The sequence below is a fragment of the Rana temporaria genome, chromosome 2, assembly GCF_905171775.1.
Source record: "Rana temporaria chromosome 2, aRanTem1.1, whole genome shotgun sequence".
Taxonomy (NCBI): domain Eukaryota; kingdom Metazoa; phylum Chordata; class Amphibia; order Anura; family Ranidae; genus Rana; species Rana temporaria.
The window spans coordinates 227,020,765-227,042,275 of record NC_053490.1 but is presented as its reverse complement, the minus strand read 5'-3'; the positions used below and the strand labels follow the sequence as shown (position 1 = coordinate 227,042,275).

The window sequence follows — 21,511 nt, the reverse complement described above, 5'->3', positions numbered from 1 at the left end:
ATGCGCTCCACCCACGTGTAGTCTCAATGGCCAGTATTTTCATAGTCTGTTCAAAACATTGTTATGGAACTTTCAAAGAATGAATTCATGTCTAAAAACTGAAAGCTTTTTTTTATTATAATTTAACATATTATATTTTATATTTATTTATATTTAACATCCTCCTTCCAATTAAAATACCCTAATTTAAAACAATTCTTTCATGAGAAAATGGAACTGCCTTTGGTGTCTTGCTTCTGAAAATCCATATCTTCCTACTTGTTCTGGCTTAGTTAATTGAAGTGTTACTAAAGTTTTGGCATCATAAGAAATCAGCAATGACATCTCCTATATTTTAAAGAGAACTTTTCTTTAAGGAAGTCTGAAAGCAAATCATTCTGTTTATGGGTAATTGTATATACTTTTTTATTTTTAATATGGCACTGTCCTTCCAGAAATGCTGGTTTATAGTGCAGCTAAAGCTTACATATTGATCAATTAATCCGACTTGTACGTACAACATAGTTGAAGGAAAATGATTAAGCTTTTTTACTGAGCACATATTTTGCATTAATGTGAAGGGCCCTTGCAGTAATTCTTATGCTGCGTACACACGATCGGAATTTCCGACAACAAATGTTCGATGTAAGCTCTTGGTCGGATATTCCGACAGTGTGCAGGCTCCATCGGACATTTGCTGTCAGAATTTCCGACAACAAATATTTGAGAGCTGGTTCTCAATTTTTCCGACAAAAAACGTTCTTGTCGGAAATTCAAATCGCGTGTATGCAATTCCATTGCACAAAAATCCACGCATGCTCGGAATCAAGCAGAAGAGCCACACTGCCTATTGAACTTCATTTTTGGCTTGTCATACGTGTTGTATGTCACTGCGTTCTTGACGATCGGAATTTCCGACAACATTTGTGTGACCGTGTGTATGCAACACAAGTTTGAGCCAACATTCCGTCAGAAAGAAATCTACAGTTTTGTTGTCGGAATGTCGATCGTGTGTACATGGCAATAATGTTTTCCATATGGAACCTTAAAAATTCTTGATTCTTCTTGTAATAGCTGACTGCATTCTTGACAGCTCAATCGACATCCTTACCTTATGAAGACTAATATAGTCAGATACAGGATAAGCCACACAAACACTGTGTGATATTTTTGAGAACACCTATAGACTCATACTAAGATAAGAGAATCAGAAGTGCACATATGCATTCAGATTATCTTCAAAACTAGTTTTAGGCCTCTGTCACAATAATAGATGTGTGTATGTGCCATTGCTTACATTTCCTGCCTAATTGTCTTCAGTTCACTTATAATTTTGGTGAGATAAAAGATGCAGTTATTTAGAGGCCAGATTAAAACAAATAAAGTATGCTGCCTTGAAATGAGGTTTCACCGGTTTAATGTCTGATAGGTACCTTCATATATCTATCAGGTGCCATATTTGGTCAAATCTGTTACAGACTGGGCCAACTCCTAAAGAGAAAACAAAGACTTGGTGGTCTAATTTGCAAGTATATTTTCAGCTTTAACCATATTAATTCTACTATACCAAAAAGAAAGATGGCCCTGCATATTTAATAAGAAAATCTAGTATGACTGCTCCTCAATCATAAATGTATACTTCACATGTGAATAATTACAAACTATGCAAAGAAGTAGGGCCTTTTTAACATTAGCATTGGCTGAAAAAAATATTTATGACAAGCTGATCACATTCAAATATTATGTGTGTAAGCATCGATAATGAATACATATTATGTTAATTTATTAACAAAAAATGATTTGAATTGAACAAAAAGAACATACATATTTATTTATAAAAAAGATTTCAACAAGCATGAAAAGGAACCTGCCTGGTTGTATATGTTCTAGTTGCCATTGCTGGAATGCATGTAAGAGTGCAAGCTACAAAATCTTCTTTGCTATTTTTCCTTTACTACTTGACAAACTATTGACTTAGAACAAGCATGTACATATTAGGTGTCAGGGAAAGTCATAAAGAAAGGATAAGAATGACAGACCTGTAACTTGAAAGGAAGAGCAAAAATACTATAGCCCCAGGGATTTTTGAGGAGGCAATGCACAATACTATCACAAATATGAATAAAATAGATACTTTATTACAAACAATGGTTAAAACCAGTTTAGAAAACAGAAAATGCACTTATAAAAACATGTACTGTACATTTGAAGATATTCCTTCTTCTACAAAAGTACATATTTTTCCATACAAATATATAATTGTGATTAGGAGATTAACATTCAAAAATGAAGAACATCATAATCTCTATGCGTTTCATGAAATGCAGTTCACTTCATCAAGAGTTTGATGTTACTAGCAGTCTGTCTAAAAATTGGAAAATAAACACACAATTGTAACAGAAGAAGAGAGAAAAAAGGGGGGCTTACAAGTCACCAAAATATTCAGCTTCACCCATGCACAGCCAAGGACCCGCAGCAGAGAAGACAGTCTCTGCTGTGGTACATTAGACATGTGCGCTCATGCACATCCCACTCCCATCTTGCCTTCCTCACCCTCCTCCTTTTTTCTTGTCTCAGGTGACATTTCTCCTAATCCTGGTCCGCCATTTTCCAACTGCAAGCCACATATCCAATACCTCTCCTCCTCTGTCAACCACCGCAATCCAATCGGTTTCATTTATATCCCCCTGCTTCCTCAAACAGCCCACCAATCTCATGCGCCCTTTGGAACGCCTGCTCCATCTGTAACAAGCTAACATCTGTACATGACCTCTTCATCTCTCATGGCTTTAACATACTCACCATAACCGTAACCTGGCTTCAAAATTTTGACTCAGCTTCTCCTGCTGCCCTCTCCCATGGTGGCCTCCATTGGACTCACTCCCCCAAACCCCCCCAGACTCACTCCCCCAGACTCACTCCCCCCTCAAACGGACAGAAATGAGGCAAAGTTGGATTTCTTCTATCCCCACAAAGCACCTTCCTAGTCCTTCCTATCCCTCTCTCCTTTCGAGATGCACTGTATTCTCAACTTAACCTCATCTTTTGACCTAACCCAATGGACACATACTTCCACTCACTCCAATGGTAATACCCTTGACCTTGTATTCTCCCATCGCTGAAATCCTAGCAACCGCTTTCCGTTTTTCCTCTCTCTGATCACAACCTCATCAGTTTCACTGTATCCTTGCCTCCAACCACCCGTCTCTCCAAGCAGCAAACAATTACTTGTAGGAACCTTCACCACTTTAATCTCTTCTCTATTCTGCTACTGACCACCTATATGACATAATTTGGCCCCTGTCTTGTCCTGACCTGGCCACCTCTGTCTACAAAAGTTCATTCTCATCATTACTAGATGAACTTGCTCCTAACTACACGCAGAATCAGGCCCCAACCTTTGCAACCCTGGCAAACTGACAACACTAGAAATCTCAAGAGTCATTGCCATGCTCTTGAACGACTGTGGCATAAAACCAAATGCCTGCAACGCTTTACCCGATATAAATTCACTGTTCTAAAATACAATTCCTGCATCCATGCTGCCAAACAAGCCTACTTTGTGTCTCTTATTAATACCTTGTCATCCAGTCCCATCTGCTCTTCTCAACCATTAACTCTCTGCTTCGTCCCCCACCCCCTCTACCCACTAACTCACTCACTGCCCAATAGATTGCTAATCACATCAAAGACAAGGTTGATGCAATTCGTAAGGACACCTCCATTGTACGTACACCTTCCCCACCCAACATACCTTGCCTAACAGCACATTCAACACTCTACACTTTTGAATTGGCTACTACTGAAGAGGTTACAAAACTTTTCTCAGATGCCCACCTAACCAATTGTCCCTTGGATCCTGTTCCCTCCCAACTACTACGGTCACTCTCTTCTTCTATTCTATGCTCCTTCACTCACATCTTCAATCTCTCCCTCTCTAGTGGCACCTTCACCTCCCCTCCCTTAGAATATGCGCAGATCACTCCCATACTTAAAAAGCCCTCACCGGAACCCACTAACCTGAACAATTTAAGACCCATCTCATTGCTTCCATTGACCTCTAAACTTCTAGAATGCTTAGTCTGCAACCATCTTAGCTGCTACCTCAGTGAAAAAAACCTTCTTGACCCCTTACAGCTCCACGGAAACTACCTTACTAAAATTCACTAATGCTTTACTAACTGCTAAAACCAACAGCCAGCACTCCATACTCCTACTACTTGACCTCTCTGCAACCTTCGATACTGTTGACCACCCACACCTTCTTAATAAACTACATTCCCTTGGCCTCCAAAATTCTGCTCTATCCTGGCTCTCTGCCTATCTATCACAGCGCTCCTTCAGTGTTACCTACAACCCTGTCTCCTCCTCTCCATTGCTTTCTGTGAGGGTCCCCCAAGGCTCTGTTCTTGGACCCCTTCTCTGCTTTATCTACACCTCCTCCCTTGGTCACTTGATAACCTCCCACAGATTCTAATACCACGTATATGCCGATGATACCCAAATCTATCTGTTTACTCCTCACCTCACTCCTTCAGTCTCCTCTCGCATTACTAACTTACTAACTGACATATCAGCATGGATGTCGCACCACTTTCTTAAACAAAATCTCTCAAAAACTGAGCTATTAATATTCCCCCACACCATGCCCCCCTCCATGACTTTTCCATCAAAATCAGCAATGCAACCATCAGTCCCTCCCCTCATGCCAGGGTACTAGGTGCAATCCTAGACTCTGACTTGTCATTTCAGCCTCAAGTCCAATCTTTGCCAAAAGTTTTTAGAATTCACCTCAGAAACAGCTCTAAAATTTGCCCCTTTTTAACAAATGAAACCACCAAGCTCCTCATGTACTCCCTTGTCATGTCTAGCCATGACTATTGCAACTCCCTTCTTATTGGCCTGCCTCTCCATAGGCTATCCCCTCTTCAGTCTATCATGAATGCTGCTGCCAGACTTATCCACCTTACCAACCGCTCAGTGTCTGCCAACACTCTCCTCCAATCCCTACACTGGCTCCCAATCACCCAGCAAAATAAATTCAAAATACTAAAAACTAGACATGTGCATTTGTTTTCGTCTGAATGCATTTTTGTCCGAATTTCAGGTATTTGTGTTATTGTTTTAACAAACGAAAGCGCAGAATAAAAAAACCGAAAGATACGACATAAACAAATGCTTTATTTTCATTTTTGTTGCGACAACAATTCGATATGGATAGGAGATTCGACATGATGCTGACAATAACAATCTGTGTCTATCTAACCTGTGGTCGAATGTGCCTAACCTTAACTCACTCTATTAGTCCAAGATTATTCTACATAGAAAGAAAAGATTCGACATAGAGAGAAAAGATTTGCCATTATAGAGAGAAAATATTCTACATAGAGAGAAAAGATTTGACATTATAGAGAGAAAATATCGCTGCTGGAATTGGGTGGGGGAAGTAAAATAAAAATAATGATGATGATGAATGTTATTGGCTGATTGTAACCAAAGAGGAGGAGCAGTAAAATAGCAAGAACTAACTTGACAATTCAACATGAACGACGAAAATTCGACAATGCATCGAAAAACGTACAAACGTTGAATCTGTCATTGAAGGCTTATGGTGTCTGTTGAAAGTTTTAAGAAGTTTCAACGAAGCAGCTAAACTGTACGACCCTGCAATCGCACATTTCCGGTCAAATGCTCCGCCCATAGGCTATAGAAAAATTCTAATGTTGGTTGACTAGTAATTATAATTAATAAATATAATTATTACTAGTCATACAACATTAGAATTCTACTATAGCTAGCTTGTAGGCGGAACATTCGACCGGAAATGTACGAATGGCGCCGTCATACAGTTTAGTTGCTCAGTTGAATGTTTCGCTGCTCCGTCGAATATTCTTTGAATATTCGACAGACACCATAAGCCTTCAATTAAAGATTCGACCTTAATTCATTTGGATTTTCGGACAAATGCAATTTCTAACGAAAAAAAAAAAAATGAATTTCGGGAGTAACTAAATAAATACATTTTTCGGACGAAAACGCAATTCTGAAATGAAATATTTCAGTGTGCACATGTCTACTAATCACAACATACAAAGCTATTCACAACTCTGCCCCGAGCTACATCACCAATCTTGTCTCCACATATCACCCATCCTCTCAGCTCCTCTCAAGACCTCCTACTCTCAAGCTCTCTTGTCTCCTCCTCCCATGCTTGTCTCCAGAATTTCTCCAGAGGCTCGCTCATTCTCTGGAACTCACTACCTCAACCTGTCCAGCTATACCCTACTCTTGCTACCTTCAGACGATCCCTGAAAACTCATCTCTTCAGGGAATCCTATCACGTCTCCAACTAATCTTTTACCACTTCCATCAGCTCATTCCCCACAGGTACAACCTTTTGTACCACATGCCCCACCCTATTAGATTTTAAGCTCTTCTGAGCAGGGCCCTCCTAATCCTCTTGTATTTTTCTCTATTATAACTGTATTGTCTCCCGTTTATATTGTAAAGCGCTGCATAAACTGTTGGCGCTATATAAATCCTGTATAATAATAATAATAATAATAATTCAGCTAGGCAGGTCCTATATATTTATCCTGAAAGCTTCCCTTTAAAGTCATGGTAATGTGGATTAAAGGAATACAAAATAAGCCCTTACAGTTCTTAATGCATAAAGTATTAAATCTTCAAAACAAGCAAATGTTTTTCTAATTTAAGGAAAGTATGTATAAACTGTAATTGTAAATTGTATTTATATATGTATGTCGTTAAATTTGTAGCATCCAAAGCTGATGGTGATTCTTCCGATAATTATAAAGCTGTTTAAAACTTGCTTGATATACTCAAATAGAAGATAGTAGCTATAGTGGTTGATTTAATAAACACAAATAGGCTATTCCCTTTGCAAGGGAACTTTTCCTTAGCTTAGTGACAGTGGTAAAATGGCATTGTACAAAGGATACCTAATCACGTGCAATGAAAAAACACATAGGTCGATTCACAAAGAGTTAGGCCGGCTTATCTGCAGATAAGCCGACCTAACTCTGAATCTACGCCGGCGTTTGTTTAAGTGTATTCTCAAACAGAGATACACTTAAACAAAGCTAAGATAGGCCGGCTTGCACCGTTTTATCTTAGCTTGCAATGTTTCAGGTGGCCGCTAGATGGTGCTTCCATTGCGGCCAGCGTAGATTATGTAAATGAGGGGATACGCCGATTCCCGACGATTTACGAGCGTACGCCGGGCCTACACCGTCGAGTTACGTCGTTTCCGTAAGGGATAGGCTGCCTAAATTTAGAGCTATGCTCTAGTGGACTAACTATTGTTAAGTATGGCCGCCGTTCCCGCCGCGAGGTTCGAATTTTTTAGGTCGTTTTCGCAAGTTGTCCGCGAATCGGGATTTACGTCGTTTACGTACGCGTCAAAATCAATAGGCCCGTACGGCCTACTTAGCCGCAATGCGCACTGGGAAATGTAGTCGCCCGGCGCATGCGCAGTGTAAAAAAAATTAAAAAAACGTGAGGTCAAGCCTCATTTCCATACTACACGCCCCCTCCCAGTCATTTGAATTAGGCGCGCTTACGCCCGCTCGTTTTAGGCTATGCCGCCGATAATTTGAAGGTAAGTGGTTTGAGAATCACAAATAGCCTAAATAATTTACGGCGGTGTAGCCTAAAAAGACTAGGCTAGGCTGTCCTAATTTAAGGCCATTGTATGTGAATCTACCCAACAGAATTTTGTCTTGCAAATGACTGGGTGATGTAAGTCAGCAGAGTTTCATCTCTTTCACTAAGCTCAGGAAAAATCCCCTTGCAAAGTGAAAATTTCCCTTGCAAAGGGAATAGCCTATTTGTCTTTAGTAAATGAATTTCACAGTGTCAGATATGCAGCTGATCATTAAGCTAATGTCACGTTGCAAATGTTAGACATATGGGGTTATTTACAAAAGGCAAATCCACTTTGCACTACAAGTGCAAACTAAAAGTTTGCACTGAAAGTCCACTTGGAAGTTCAGTCACTGTATATCTGAGGGGTAGATCTGAAATGAATGGAAGCTCTGCTGATTTTATCATCCGATCATGAGCAAGCTAAAATGCTGTTTTTTTATTTTCCTTGCATGTTCCCCTCGGATCTACAGTGACTGAACTTCCAAGTGCACTTTCGGTGCAATTTCAAGTGCACTTTGCACTTGTAGTTAGCACGTGTAGGGCAAATTGGATTTGCCTTTAGTAAATAACCCCCATAATGGTATTTTCTCAACAGCAGTAGCTCAGCGTAGAAATGAATACATTAATTCTTCTCCCGCTGTCACCCAAGCTTGAATGGGAGCAAAACTTTCCAAAACACTACATGCATCCCCATTCTTGTATGACATTCATTGCTTTGCTGGGCTGTTGTAGTGCAGTAGGTGGAAGACCCGTCAATCCCTCCACTGATAATCCCTCCAATCCCTCAACCAACAAATTAAATTCAGAATACTAACAACAACTTACAAACCATCCACAACTCGGCCTCCAGCTACATCACTGACCTAGTTTCAAAATACCAACCTAATCGTTCTCTTTGTTCCTCCCAAGAACTCCTGCTCTCTAGCTCCCTTGTCACCTCCTCCATGCTTGCCTCCAGGACTTTTCCTGAGCCTCCCCCATCCTATGGAAGTCCCTACCCCAATCTGTCCGACTGTCTCCTTCTCTATTTGCTTTTAGGTGATCCCTGAAAACCCTTCTTCAAAGAGAAGCCTATTCTGCCCCCCACCTAACAACTGTACTTTAATTTTCTCCATCAGCTCATCCCCCACAGCTATTATCTTATGTATCAACTGATCCTCCCTTTTAGATTGTAAACTCTAACTATGTAGGGCCCTCTGATTCCTCCTGTATTGAATTGTATTGTAACTGTACTGTCAGCTCTCATGTTGTAAAGTGCTGCACAAACTGTTAATGTTATATAAATCCTGTATAGTAATAAAAATAATAATATTTCTGCTCAGAAGAGCACATCATGCAAAGTCCCCCATTTGACCTTGGAGACTTTAATACTAAATGACTGCAAATATTAGCCCTTCTCTCCAGAAAGATTAACTGAAAACTGTTTTAATTTTTTTTCTAAAATAAACCAAGGTTAATCTATTTTTGTTTCATGAAACAACTGACTGATTGTTCTAATTAACAACTCAATTCAAAGTGTTCTTTAATTAAAGGTATAATCCATTTTCTCTGAAGTGATAAAGGTTTTTTAAAGACCATATTTAAAAAATATATAGAGAGTAAAAGAAAATGTTCAAACAGGTTAAATACGTTTATCTTATGTGTTAAGAGAAAATATACCATTGTTTTAGAACACTTATGCGGCGTACACATGACCGTTTTTCGGGTTGTAAAAAATGAAGTTTTTAATGGTCTAGAAAAAACATAGTTTTTTCAATCCGATCATTAAAACGGCCTTGCCTACACACGATCATGAAAAAAAAATGCTCTAGCAAAGCACGGTGATGTACAATACGTATGACGGCACGATAAAGGGGAAGTTCCATCCGGATGGTGCCACCCTTGGGGCTGCTTTTGCTGATTTTGTGTTAGTAAAAGACGATTCATGTTTTTTAGTCTGTTACAGCGTGATGAATGTGCTTACTCCATTACAAACGGTAGTTTTATCAGAACAAGCGCTCCCGTCTCATAACTTGCTTCTGAGCATGCGCTTTTTTTTCACGTTGTTAAAGCCCACACACGACCATTTTTTACGACGTTAAAAACGACAACGTTAAAAACAACGTGAAAAATTTGAGCATGTTTGAAAGTTTTAATGGACATTTTTTACATCGTGAAAAATGCTCTGGAGACCACACACGATCGTTTTTAATGACATAAAAAAAACGTAATTTTTTACAACCCGTTACTGTATAAACACAGTATTTTATCTGCATTGGTTTTTGGTAATTTTTTGGTGCTATCTTACTATTTTATACAACTACTTGTTTTTGTTTGCATTATATAGTGCAATAAATATATTTACCTTTTTTTTGTGATAAATGTACACATATATACAGTACAGTAAAACCTTAGTTTGAGAGTAACTTAATTTGAGAGCGTTTTGCAAGACAAGAAAAATGTTTTAATACATTTTGACTTGATATACAAGTAGCGTCATGTCACAACTGAGTATAAAAGAGAAGAGAGGCACCTCTAAGTGTAGAAATATGGCTACATTTAATGAGGGTACAACATTTAGCAACATATTGCTACATTTAGAAGCGCCTCTCTTCTCTTTTATACTCTGTAGCTCCTGCTGGATTTTTCTTCTAATTCCCTTGTGGAGGCTTCCATTTGTGGATGGACATTTTATGGTTACACAACCTATCACATTGCTATAATCTTTTTATATGGACTATAAACTGAAGGACTTATGAATAAATGGTTGTGGAACGAATCATCTGAGTTTCCATTATTTTTTATGGGGAAATTTGCTTTGATATACAAGTGCTTTGGATTACAAGCATGTTTCTGGAACAAATAATGCTTGAAATCCAATGTTTTACTGTATATGTTCCTTCTGTTATATAGCAACTACAGTTTATACACTTTTCTATAATTTTACCGAAGGACAAGAGAGAGATGACAGGCTTGATGCATTAGGACAAGAAACTTGCTCCCTCCATGAATAAACTGTCATGAAACACTTAATTTATGTTTGTATGCCACATGTTCCTGTTAAATTTAATTTGGTTTACATTGCAAAGTTCTGCTTATTGCTCTTAAAAAAAAAAAACACAAATAGTTAAAGCTGAACTCTAGACTGCTAAAAAATACCCAAATTATTGTAACCTTGTAGTCAATACATCATTACATTTATTTTTAAATGACAACAGTGTAAATATCTTTATTTGAGCTGGTATCTGCTCCTTGCTTTCCCTGTACAGTCAGTTCAGAGTCAGCTCATAGGAAGTAGTAGCACAAGTAGCCAATCAGATGAATTGATTACTGTGCTGCTTCTGCTATCACTGTCAAGTTACAGGCTGGAGCAGGACCAGGATGAGCTGGGCTCAGAGGAAGTGGGTTGAATGATGCTGGCTATTAAACTAATGAAAGAAAAAAGTACTGCAGGGAAAAAAGGATGATTTTTAACTTGATCTTTTAAAGAGGTTGTAAACCTTAAAAAAAAAACCTGCAGGACAAAGACATAATGAGCTAGTCTAGTATGCATTGCATACTAGCTCATTATGGAATGCTTACTTTAGAATGATGCCCTGCAGTGCCGCATGCACTCCGCTCCCACGTTGACATCTTTCACCAGAGTTACTTCCGGGTCTGCCGACTCCGGTGCTGTGATTGGCCAGAACCACAATGATGTCACTCCCACGCATGTGCACGGGAGCTGCCAGTCACGGCACAGGCCCTGAAAAACTACACAAGTGGACTGTTTCTTCAGTGTGCATGTGCCTAAGACGACGGCAGCAGTGTTTATAGTAAATATCTCCTAAACTGTACAATACCTAAAGAGTTTACAACAACTTTAATGTACTATTCATTTTTTTTAGTAATGTCTGCTTTGAGGTCAAGGTGCCACAATAAAGACATAGTTCTGTAGCGACCCCCTATTATATTGTTTAAAAAAAGCATACTAGAATACCACCATAAAAAATATTTGCTAGTTTTTGTGCTAATTTCCATTTATTTGTTATAGGCAGCACACACTCAAAAAAAACCTACTACCTTAAATGTAAAGAAAGCAGTGTCTTGGAAGAAAATCTGAAGATACCATTAATTAATGAAAGAATGGAAAAAGCTTTAGCAATTGCAGCCCAAATACAGATGTCACCGCAGGAGTACAAGCGCAGAAAAGTCACTGGCACACTGGAGAGCAGCAGTGTCCGAGCTGCAATAGCAGCATCTCGCAGTAACAGAGAGGAAGTAAGTTACATGTGTAGTCTGGGCAAATGTTCTACATAAACTATCCCTGTATACATGTGAATATTGTGCATGATCAGATGGCACAACAGAAGCTGCAAAAATTCACACTTAGATTTGGTTATAGATAATCTTTCCTATGGACAGTATTATGGCATGTTTCATAAACATTGCCACCCAGTGCTCTCATCTTATTTCTTACTGATGTGAGCTGTAAAGATAAATCACATGCACTAAGTTAATTTGTTCTTTAGTAGTAACCCATGAGTGCCTATGTTATGGTAAATGTACAATCTGCAAGCTCAGTCTGAAAGCTGAAGATATAAGGGTGGGGTTGGTAGAGTGTGAGTATGGTTGCAGCCTTCTCTGCATGTCCCTTTTCTGAACCACTTTCCCCCTGAAAGTGCAATGAGGTAACCCAATGACACTTCTTGCAATGATTTCAGCCTTCTCTCTTGAGGCTGCTGATAGGGAATCTAGAGTGGTGGTAGAGGTACAAAGGGAGGAGCTGCTGAGGTGCTGCTCTCCCTGAGCCCTGTGGTGAACATTCATGTGTATTTTCATACATGTGGTACCCAAATGACATTTGTTATTACCACACTTGGGATTCTGCTGACATAGGTAACGGTGGTGCAATCTGCAGAACATGTTTAAATGCCCATACAGCTGAGCTCTAAGGAGTGGGCATGGAGGTAACATTAGCCTGCACCCATGGATCTCTCCTATCCAGTTGAATTGGGTGGCTGCTCCTTCCAGTCCTCTGTGAGCTGCCACTGGCTTACTAATATTGTACCTCTCACCTCTTTTACTACATCTACTGCATTACTCTCCTCCTCAACCTCAGATGCAATTAATTGCTGCATATTCTTTTGCAGCAAGTGGCTGTGTGCAAAAAAATTCAACCAACTCTTTAGAGCCAGTTTATCGGGCAGCAGCAGGAATATCTGTGGATGAGGAAGAAAACAGGATGTTTTGCAGCTTACGATGACCTCACACTACTATGTGCCTGGGAGAAAAAGGAGGATGATGCTAATGATGTTGATGAAGGCTTCAACACCTTCACTGTGTGCTTTTACATTATAACATACACCTTATCTAAAAAGAAAGGCACATATGCCATGTGCCATTCGACTGTGAATACGGATCCTTTCCCCCCCCCCCCCAACTGCATAGAAACTTCTCTCTTTAGGCCCCCCAGGCATGATGGCAATGCCTGGGAGTTATTCCCTTTGCCGTAATGGCTGTGCAAAAATTCTATATGAGGGATGTGGTGTTTTGATTTGCTTGACTCTTTGGTGCTTATGCCATGTCACTGACAACTTTGTGCTACTTCTGACATAAACATAAAAGAACAGAAAACATATTAAAATAACTTAAAAAAACAAACAAACATCAACTACCCATCCCAAAATACAGGCAAATTAAGCCATCCATTTATAAAAAAACAAAACAAAGGAAAAATAATCCCCCCCCCGCCCCACACACACACACACAAACACAATAATAGCAGGAAACAAATGGTGAGCAGCAGCAACACAACTTGTTATTGCTTGTTATTGACGCAATACAAACATAGTAGTAGTCTTAAAAGGGACTCTTGGGTCTGTTTAAATCAAAGGCAGTAAATGCAGGTGATACTTAGGCCGCGTACACACGATCGGTTAAACCGATGAGAATGGTCTGATGGACCGTTTTCATCGGTCCAAACCGATCGTGTGTGGGCGCCATCGGTTATTTAACCATCGGGTTAAAAAAAGCCAACTTGTTTTAAATCCACGCATGCTCAGAATCAAGTTGACGCATGCTTGGAAGCATTGAACTTCGTTTTTTTCAGCACGTCGTTGTGTTTTACGTCACCGCGTTCTGACACAATCGTTTTTTTAACCGATGGTGTGTAGGTGTGACGGACCATCAGTCAGCTTCATCGGTTAACCGATGATAACGGTCCATCGGTCTGTTCTCATCGGATGGACCGATTGTGTGTACAGGGCTTTACACTCGACTCTTCCACTCCCCTCAAACTGCAATTCACTGCAATATATCAGTGGCAATATACACTACTGAATAAAGTACTGCGTATAGCAGCACTTTAGTAGCACTAGCATACTATTTATCTCTAAGTGCACTGTCAGCTGTCCCTGTCACTAAATTACACACTCTGATAAAGGGATGCTGAGAGAAGAATGCATTGTAGGGTGTTTAGCTGGGCAATTTCTTTCCCAAATATTTGGAATAAATCTGAACTTCCTAATAGGTAACATTTGGTCTGAACCTGGATTTAGACTTAACCCTGAGATAGTAATGAATTGTATCTGACAAGGACACCAGTAGTTTAATACGGGCACGTGTTTTGCTTAGATGAGTCATATACTGTGTATTATAGTTAAAAAATGAAAAATAAAAATGGGCACATGTCAAAGAACACTGTCAAATGGTTAGTGTTCTTTCTGCCAAAGATCTTCCCCTTGAAAATCACAACACCAAATAATTTCATATTCTACGAACATGTTTTTTCAGTGCAAAAGTAAGGGCAGACAAATCTGTCTTTCTGGCTTGGCTTCTGAAAGAGGTCACTTAAACAAGAGCCTAAAATCAAGTCTACCACACCTGCAGGAATTGGAAAATGAAAAGTTTATGCATATTACTATTTAAGGCGATTTTATGTGGGACTTCGGTGCATTACATTGTTTAATTTTTCTTTTCCTCTTTATAGGTAAATATGTATTTGCGGTCTTCTTCTTTTTCTTCCTCTAAAAAGTTCCAGTCTAATCAGTATGAAGTGGAAATAAGTATGCCTGAGCATTTTGAGATTCCAACACAAATTTCCATTCCAGTTTCTACAAAAAATCAAACATTTGTTAAACACACCTCAGCTGAAGGAAGTCTACATTATAATGAACAAGGTATCAACTTTGCATGATAATTTATATTGCTTATTTTTTTTTCTCATAATTGTCAGTAAGGGGATAAAAAAGAAAATGAGAGCTTTGATTTATGTTCTTTAAAGCCCATCTATGGGCAAAACTTAACCCCAACCTCCCCCTCCCCCAGTCTGTTCTGTCTTTTGTTTTTAAATACTTTTGGACTTGCTCACCTCACTGGTGTTGTTTCTGGGTGTGAAGCACTGGTAATCTAGTGATGCATATCTGCCTGGCTGGCCAATCACTTTTGGTTCCTGAAGGAAGAGCCAATATGAGGTGTTCACATCATACAGGCAGTTACATGGAAAATCACAGAAAGCCCCACCTCCTCTACACCGAGTGACAGAAAAGACTCAGAACCAAAACATCACCACAGATTCAGAATAAAAGGTAGTAGGATTCAAAGGCAATTGGGTAATATTGTCTACAAGAGGTTTTTGACACTGGCAAGCAAAAAGACCATGACCAGCCTGGTATAACTTCTCCAACTTCCAGCATGCCTCTGTTTTTTGCTAGTGTCCTAGGAGGATGGACTGCTTTTCTCTACTAAGAAAAATGTAACCAGGTTTACTAGCCAATTTAAATGTTTTCCTTTTTCAAGATTTTTTTTTTTCAATCAATACTTCATCTACAAACTACTAGAGTTAATCTCCATACAGTTATCCAGATTGGCATAACCTCAGCAATAGCTTTGGATACAATCCCTGGACCCTATTGGACTGAATGATTACATGATCTGCCTGACATGTGACCTTCAGATACTGGGTTCAGGGATAAGGCTATTTCCAGACCTTTGTGTACTGTGTTAGTTAACTGCAGAGTGCTATGCTTTGCAGTCTCTGATGTGACCCAAACTCTGAAGATTCATTTATGAGCAAGAGTAGCTTTATTTATTACAAACATTGGGCACCATTATTATCCCTATTTTTTCACTCGTTTTCCACAAAAAGGTGCTGAGAAGCTATGTTGGAGTGTTGTGCACTTGAGAACGGGCGCACATTACCCCACCGTAGCGCATCTCCATGTACAATACACTGACACAGCGCAGAGAGGCAAGCATGGAATTCAGGAAGCCAGTGCTCCCAAAGCTGCGTCGGCGTGGCGTAGATTTCGAAGGCGCAGGCCGGTGTAGGTGGAAGTGGGCTTGCCCCATGCAAAGCCATGCAAATGAGGCGTGACCCCATGCAAATGATGGTTGGAGAGCCAGACAAGTACGTTGAATGAACTGCGCATGCGTCGTGTCGTGGACGCATCCCCGTGCGCATGCTCATAACCACGTCGGAACAACTACCTAAGATACGCTGGATCACTGCCTACGCCATGAACGTAATCTACGGCCATCCAGACATACGTCCAACGTAAACTACGTAAAAAAACGCTGGCTTGTGTTCCCTTATGCAGACCTTTACATGTCTGCTGCTGAGTTACACCTCCTTTATGGGGCTTAACTTTACGCCGGCCGTACAACTTACGTGCACCTCTCGTAGCCTGCGTCGGGCGGGCACAGGTTTGTGAATCACCATATTTTCCTCATTTGCATATTTGAATGGCTAATCAATGGCAGCGCCACCATGCGGCCAGTGTAAATGTGCGCCCACCCTACGCCCCCATAGGCAAGTTACGTCGGCGGGATTAAGCCTGTTTTTAGGCGTATCTTAGTTTGTGGGTACGGCGCACAGATACGACAGAGCATATTTGCACTTACGCGGCGTATCTGGAGATTCGTCGGCGCAAGTGCTTTGTGAATCCGGGCCTATATGCTTTTGTTCCCATCACTCAGCGTGGGGTAGAGACCTTCCTACCACTGCTCCTAATCATAATAGATACATGGTTATACCTTGGTTAGTCCTTGGGGAGTGGGCTTACCTTGTATTTGAGATATGTTTTCTCTGTTAGAGGTGCAACATGTCAGATCCCAAAAACACATGTAGCAGTCCCACTGTATTGGGTCCCTCCATCAACTGTGTCACTTGGGCTAAGAGAAGTCATCTGCCCCAGCAAAAGATAAATAGGTCTCAAGTTGATAGGATCCACTCCTACTCTGAGACCAAGAGGAGTCCCTTTGTTACACCCAGGCTTCAATCTGGGTCCAAACTCAAGCTACAAACTCAGTTTCACCACCTTTTTCATAGCTACATATGTTACCTAGTTGGTAAGGTTGAGTAAAGACACTGGTCCATCCAGTTCAACCTGTGTGTGTAACTTCTGTTTTCCATATAGTTGTATATCTAAAAAATAATTAAATGTATCTTCACTTTCTGCTGACACCACCAACTGTGGAACTAACATGACCCTAACAGTAAAGAACCCGCATAGTTTAAGATTGAACTGCTTTTCGTCCAAATTCAATGTGTGGCTAAGTTTCTTTTTTAGAGACCAAAGATAAAATAGTTTTCTCCCAATTGTAGAGTCACCAGTCAAAGATATGTATATTATGATCATATCCCCCTTTCTGCTTCTTTCCCTTAAGTTCCCTAATGCCCTGTACACACAAGCGTAATTTCCACCAGCAAAAGTCTGATGTGAGCTTTTCCGCCAGGAAAAGTTTGAAAGCAGGTTCTCAATTTTTCAGACTGAAAAAATTCCTATCGGAAAATCCGTTCGTCTGTATGCAATTCCGATGGGGGAAAAAAATGTGTGCTCGGAAACAATTTGACCCATGCTCGGAAGCATTGAACTTATTTTTCTCACCTCGTCGTAGTGTTGTACGTCACCACGTTCTTAACGCTCAAAAGTTCAGAGAACTTTTGTGTGACCGTGTGTATCGAAGCCAAGCGTGAGCAGAATTCCGTCGGAAAAACCATCCAACTTTTTTCAGATGGAAATTCCGCTTGTGTGTACAGGGCATTAAACTTGCGGAGAAGACTTAAACATTAGAGATGCATGCACTTTCTTTATTGAGGGACTTATGTTAGTCTTTGCAGACATCTCAATAGACAGCATCTTAAATGCCGAGGTATGGTAAATGGTTTCCAGGGGCTACAAACTGGTTGGTAAGTTCTGCCCCCAGGTTCAGGTTTTCCAGCCTTTCATTTTCGCTGCACAGATTAACAGGCTTTCATGCAGTCCTTATGAGTCTTCTGGAACAGCGGATTATTGCCCTAGTTCCTGTGGTGAAAAGGTTTCATGAATTTTATTCCAGTCTTTTCACAGTTCAGATCCCCAAAGGGGCCTTAAATCCCAAGGCATTTAATTTATTATTTTGGCCCTAAAAATTCCACATGAAATTCACCGGATTGATCATAGCTACTCTCCATTAAGAAAACGTTGTAGTCCTGCCATTTGGCTTGTGTTCCACAACCCTGTGTTAATCTAGCATGTATCCCTTGTGCTTGTACACTCATTGGGCATGCCCATTTTGGGATATGTAGACAACCTCCTTTTAAGGAGAAAAATTGTCACAAGTCTCGACCTTGAAAAGGTTCATTTGTATCCTGAACAATCAGAAGTCTGCATCAGAATTGACTCAGTGTTTGGAATAATCCTAGACACAGTTCAAGACAGAGTTTTTTGCAAAAAAAAGCTTCAAGCTCCCTGCAACCAGACTTGAACTTGGAGCACAATGTTTTTGTTTGGCAGTATTCAAATTCTCCTGTAGGCAGCAGTATAACCCAAGTGTCTCTAAATCCTGTTTTTCTCAATCAACGCAAAAAAAAAAAGTTATTTTACTTGCTATACCAGTGATTAATACCAGAGTGTTGAGGGGATGAGGTATGTGGGGCAGGAGGGATCCTGGAGATTAACTTTAGGTTTTCAAGTAGGACATTTTTATCAGTAGCCAACTGCAGATACATGGTTTCTTGTTTTATTAATATGGTAAATACAAATGGACCATTTTCTAGCTTTACAGAGTTGAATTTGAACTCACTTAAAGTGAGTGTAACGTTTTTTTATTAAAATAATAAATGTGATATACTCACTTGCTCTGTGCAACCTCCTCTTCTGGGGTCCCCTGCTACGGCTCTCCGCAACTCCTCTTCAGCATTTGCCCCAGACATGCGGGCTAGCTCCCGGTGTGTGTCTATTGACTTGCTCTTTGCTCACTGGCTTTGACTGACAGCAGCATTAACCAACTGTCACCACAGCTGTTTTGAGTCTATCCAAAGACAGCAATAAAGCAGTGCTACTGCTCTTGGGCTCAGTGCTGAATTGAGATCTGGCTTAGGTAAGTATTTGAGGAGGGCAGAGAATGCAATATGGTAAAAAAAAATACTTCTTCCTTTACAACTACTTTAAATTATTGCTCTGTCTGGTAAACTTTTTTACTCACATAAACAGATATATGATATGTGCTAATGTGCCTATATCTGTCATTGTTCAAACTGATAAAACGTGAAATCTCATTGGTTGCTATGATACTCTACATTGCACATCAGTACTACACTTTTTATTGCCTTGTCAAACAACTTTGACAGCCTCAGTCTGCTTCTGGATGCTCGTAAATTACATCCTTCTTGACATTTCTGAAATCCTGACATTTCACTTTATGTTGGTAGTTAAACAGCTTTGCTTATACATGAGTGCTTTTTCTGAGACGTTTTGATGTGAACAAGATTTCTTTATTCATCTAAAATGGCATCTCATTACTCATTTGTATTACTAGCACCTGCATTTTTTATTAAAATTAAATGTGAAAATTGAAGTAATTTTGAAGTTTTGTTATTCAAGGTAATCTAGAAGCTTAGTTTAGTTAAGATTGCCATATGAAATACCTGTCATTTGATTGTTTTCTGATTGTATTTTTAATAGTATTGATTTAAGTCTGCCACAAAAAAATTTTTGCCAAAATAACTGAACATTTTCCTAATTTTTGTTTCCTTATAAATTCAATGATAGCAAACATTTCTGTAGATTCACTCCCAAAAATTTTGAGGCTAAGCCAGAGAATGTGTTCTGTAATGATCCTACTCATGACAATGGGAGGGTACCTATGCTGTCATGGAATCTATCAGGAAAAGACAATTACAATAAGAATCTGATAGGACATTTTACGTTTTCCTGGCTGACTCCATGGCAGCATATTTTGGGAAATAACTAGTCAAAAAAACAAGGCTGAGATGCTGAAAAAGCTTCATAAGCTGGATGATTCTGGATTTTTTCCTTCCCTCTGGTTCTGCTAGAGAGAACAACAACAAAAATACCTAAATCTCTAAACAAAGCTGTAGCTTGTAAGCTTACTCAAAGTATCCCAATATCTAGGGCATGGAATCAGTCCTGCAGGTAAGGAAAACAAATATTTAATTCTCATGGGATGCCAAAGCCACCTCGGTTTGCATCCCAGTATGGGTATAAACACTACCTGGACTAGGCAGAGTGCAAAAAAAAAGGATCCCTCTTAGCCAGAGATCCTGATTCTGGCAAACTTCTTAGGTGAGGAAAAATCCCTTAGAGAGGCTGCCTTCATGACTGAGCCTTTACTCAAAGCTGGACTACAAGCCTGCCTGGAACTGCAGACCACCTAAGGACCCCTCAATGCCTTGACCCTCGCTAACTTCCTGGTTGAGAATATAGCCCTAAGAGTTTTTCTACATGGATCAGTCCTCACTCAAACTGAACTGAAGCTGATACCACCTGGAGCTGCAGGCCACCAGAGGATTCCTGGTAGCTTATGGCTCTGATCTTGGCAAACTTCCTGGGTGATGTCATACCCTTAGGCCGCGTACATACGGTCGATCCATCCGATGAGGTTCACAGCTGAAGCAGACCGATGGTCTGATGTGCGTACACACCATCAGTTCAAAAACCGATCGGGTCAGAACACAGTGACGTAAAACACAAAACATGCTGTTCAATGCTTCTAAGCATGCAACGACTTGATTATGAGCATGCGCAGGTTTTGAACCAATGCTTTTGTGTACTAACCATCGGTTTTGACCGATGGTCAGCCGTCCATCAGTTTCGATTCTAAAGCAAGTTCTCTTATTTTTGTCCGAAGGACAACAGACCAATGGGCCATACACACGGTCGGTTTGGACTGATGAAACTGGACTTCAGGCCGTTTTCATCGGTTTGGACCGACCATGTGTACGCGGCCTCAGAGAGACTGTCTTCATGTTCAGTCCTTACTCAAGCGGGACTGAAAAAATATCTCATCTTGAGCTGGTGAGGAAGTGCAGAGCAAGCAGTGAATCCCACCTTAGGAGTCTTGGCTTCCATCGAGTCTTAGATGAGCACTCCATAAAAGTATTGGATAAGTATGAGATAATTCACCTATGAGACATTGGAGAGAGCAGGGAGTACAAAGATCTGCCCTCTATGAGGGCTGAAGATCAGAATATAAAAGACCTGAGGAATGAAACAAAAAAAACATGTTAGTGCACGTTAGTGTAAGGTATAATCCTCCGTAATACATATCAGCTTAGAGAAAAACAGCCAAGGCTGATTAGTCTTTTCCGCTCAAGACTAATAACTTGAAAACTTGAAAAGAGATGAACATATTTGGAGTTTTGCACCCTATCTGAGAGATGAAGGATTGAGGACTGGGTTCCGATAACTCAGAACCAAAAGCAGAAGCCCAGGCCTGTTTGGCCAATTGAGAATAATTGCCATTTTCTTTGCAAAAGACCCCCAAAAATCTGTAGATGAATCAGATTGGCAGAAAAGCTTATGACTTTGAAACATCCCCTGATCTGTCACAGCATCCACTTCCAGGGCTTGCAGGCCCGGGCTCCTTGGGAAAAGTCTTTCCAGCTTGCAATTGTGAGGAG

The 21,511-nt window shown here is 40.2% G+C and overlaps 1 protein-coding gene across 1 annotated transcript in view; it reads left to right on the top strand.

The window, feature by feature from the left end:
• Positions 1–21,511, top strand: part of CFAP47 (cilia and flagella associated protein 47) — a 610,902-nt gene that overhangs the window by 310,234 nt on the left and 279,157 nt on the right. Inside the window, exons 44-45 of the mRNA XM_040336504.1 lie at positions 11,660–11,886; positions 14,597–14,786. Of these exons, the coding sequence (XP_040192438.1) occupies positions 11,660–11,886; positions 14,597–14,786 (417 nt within the window). The remainder of the gene's footprint in view (positions 1–11,659; positions 11,887–14,596; positions 14,787–21,511) is intronic.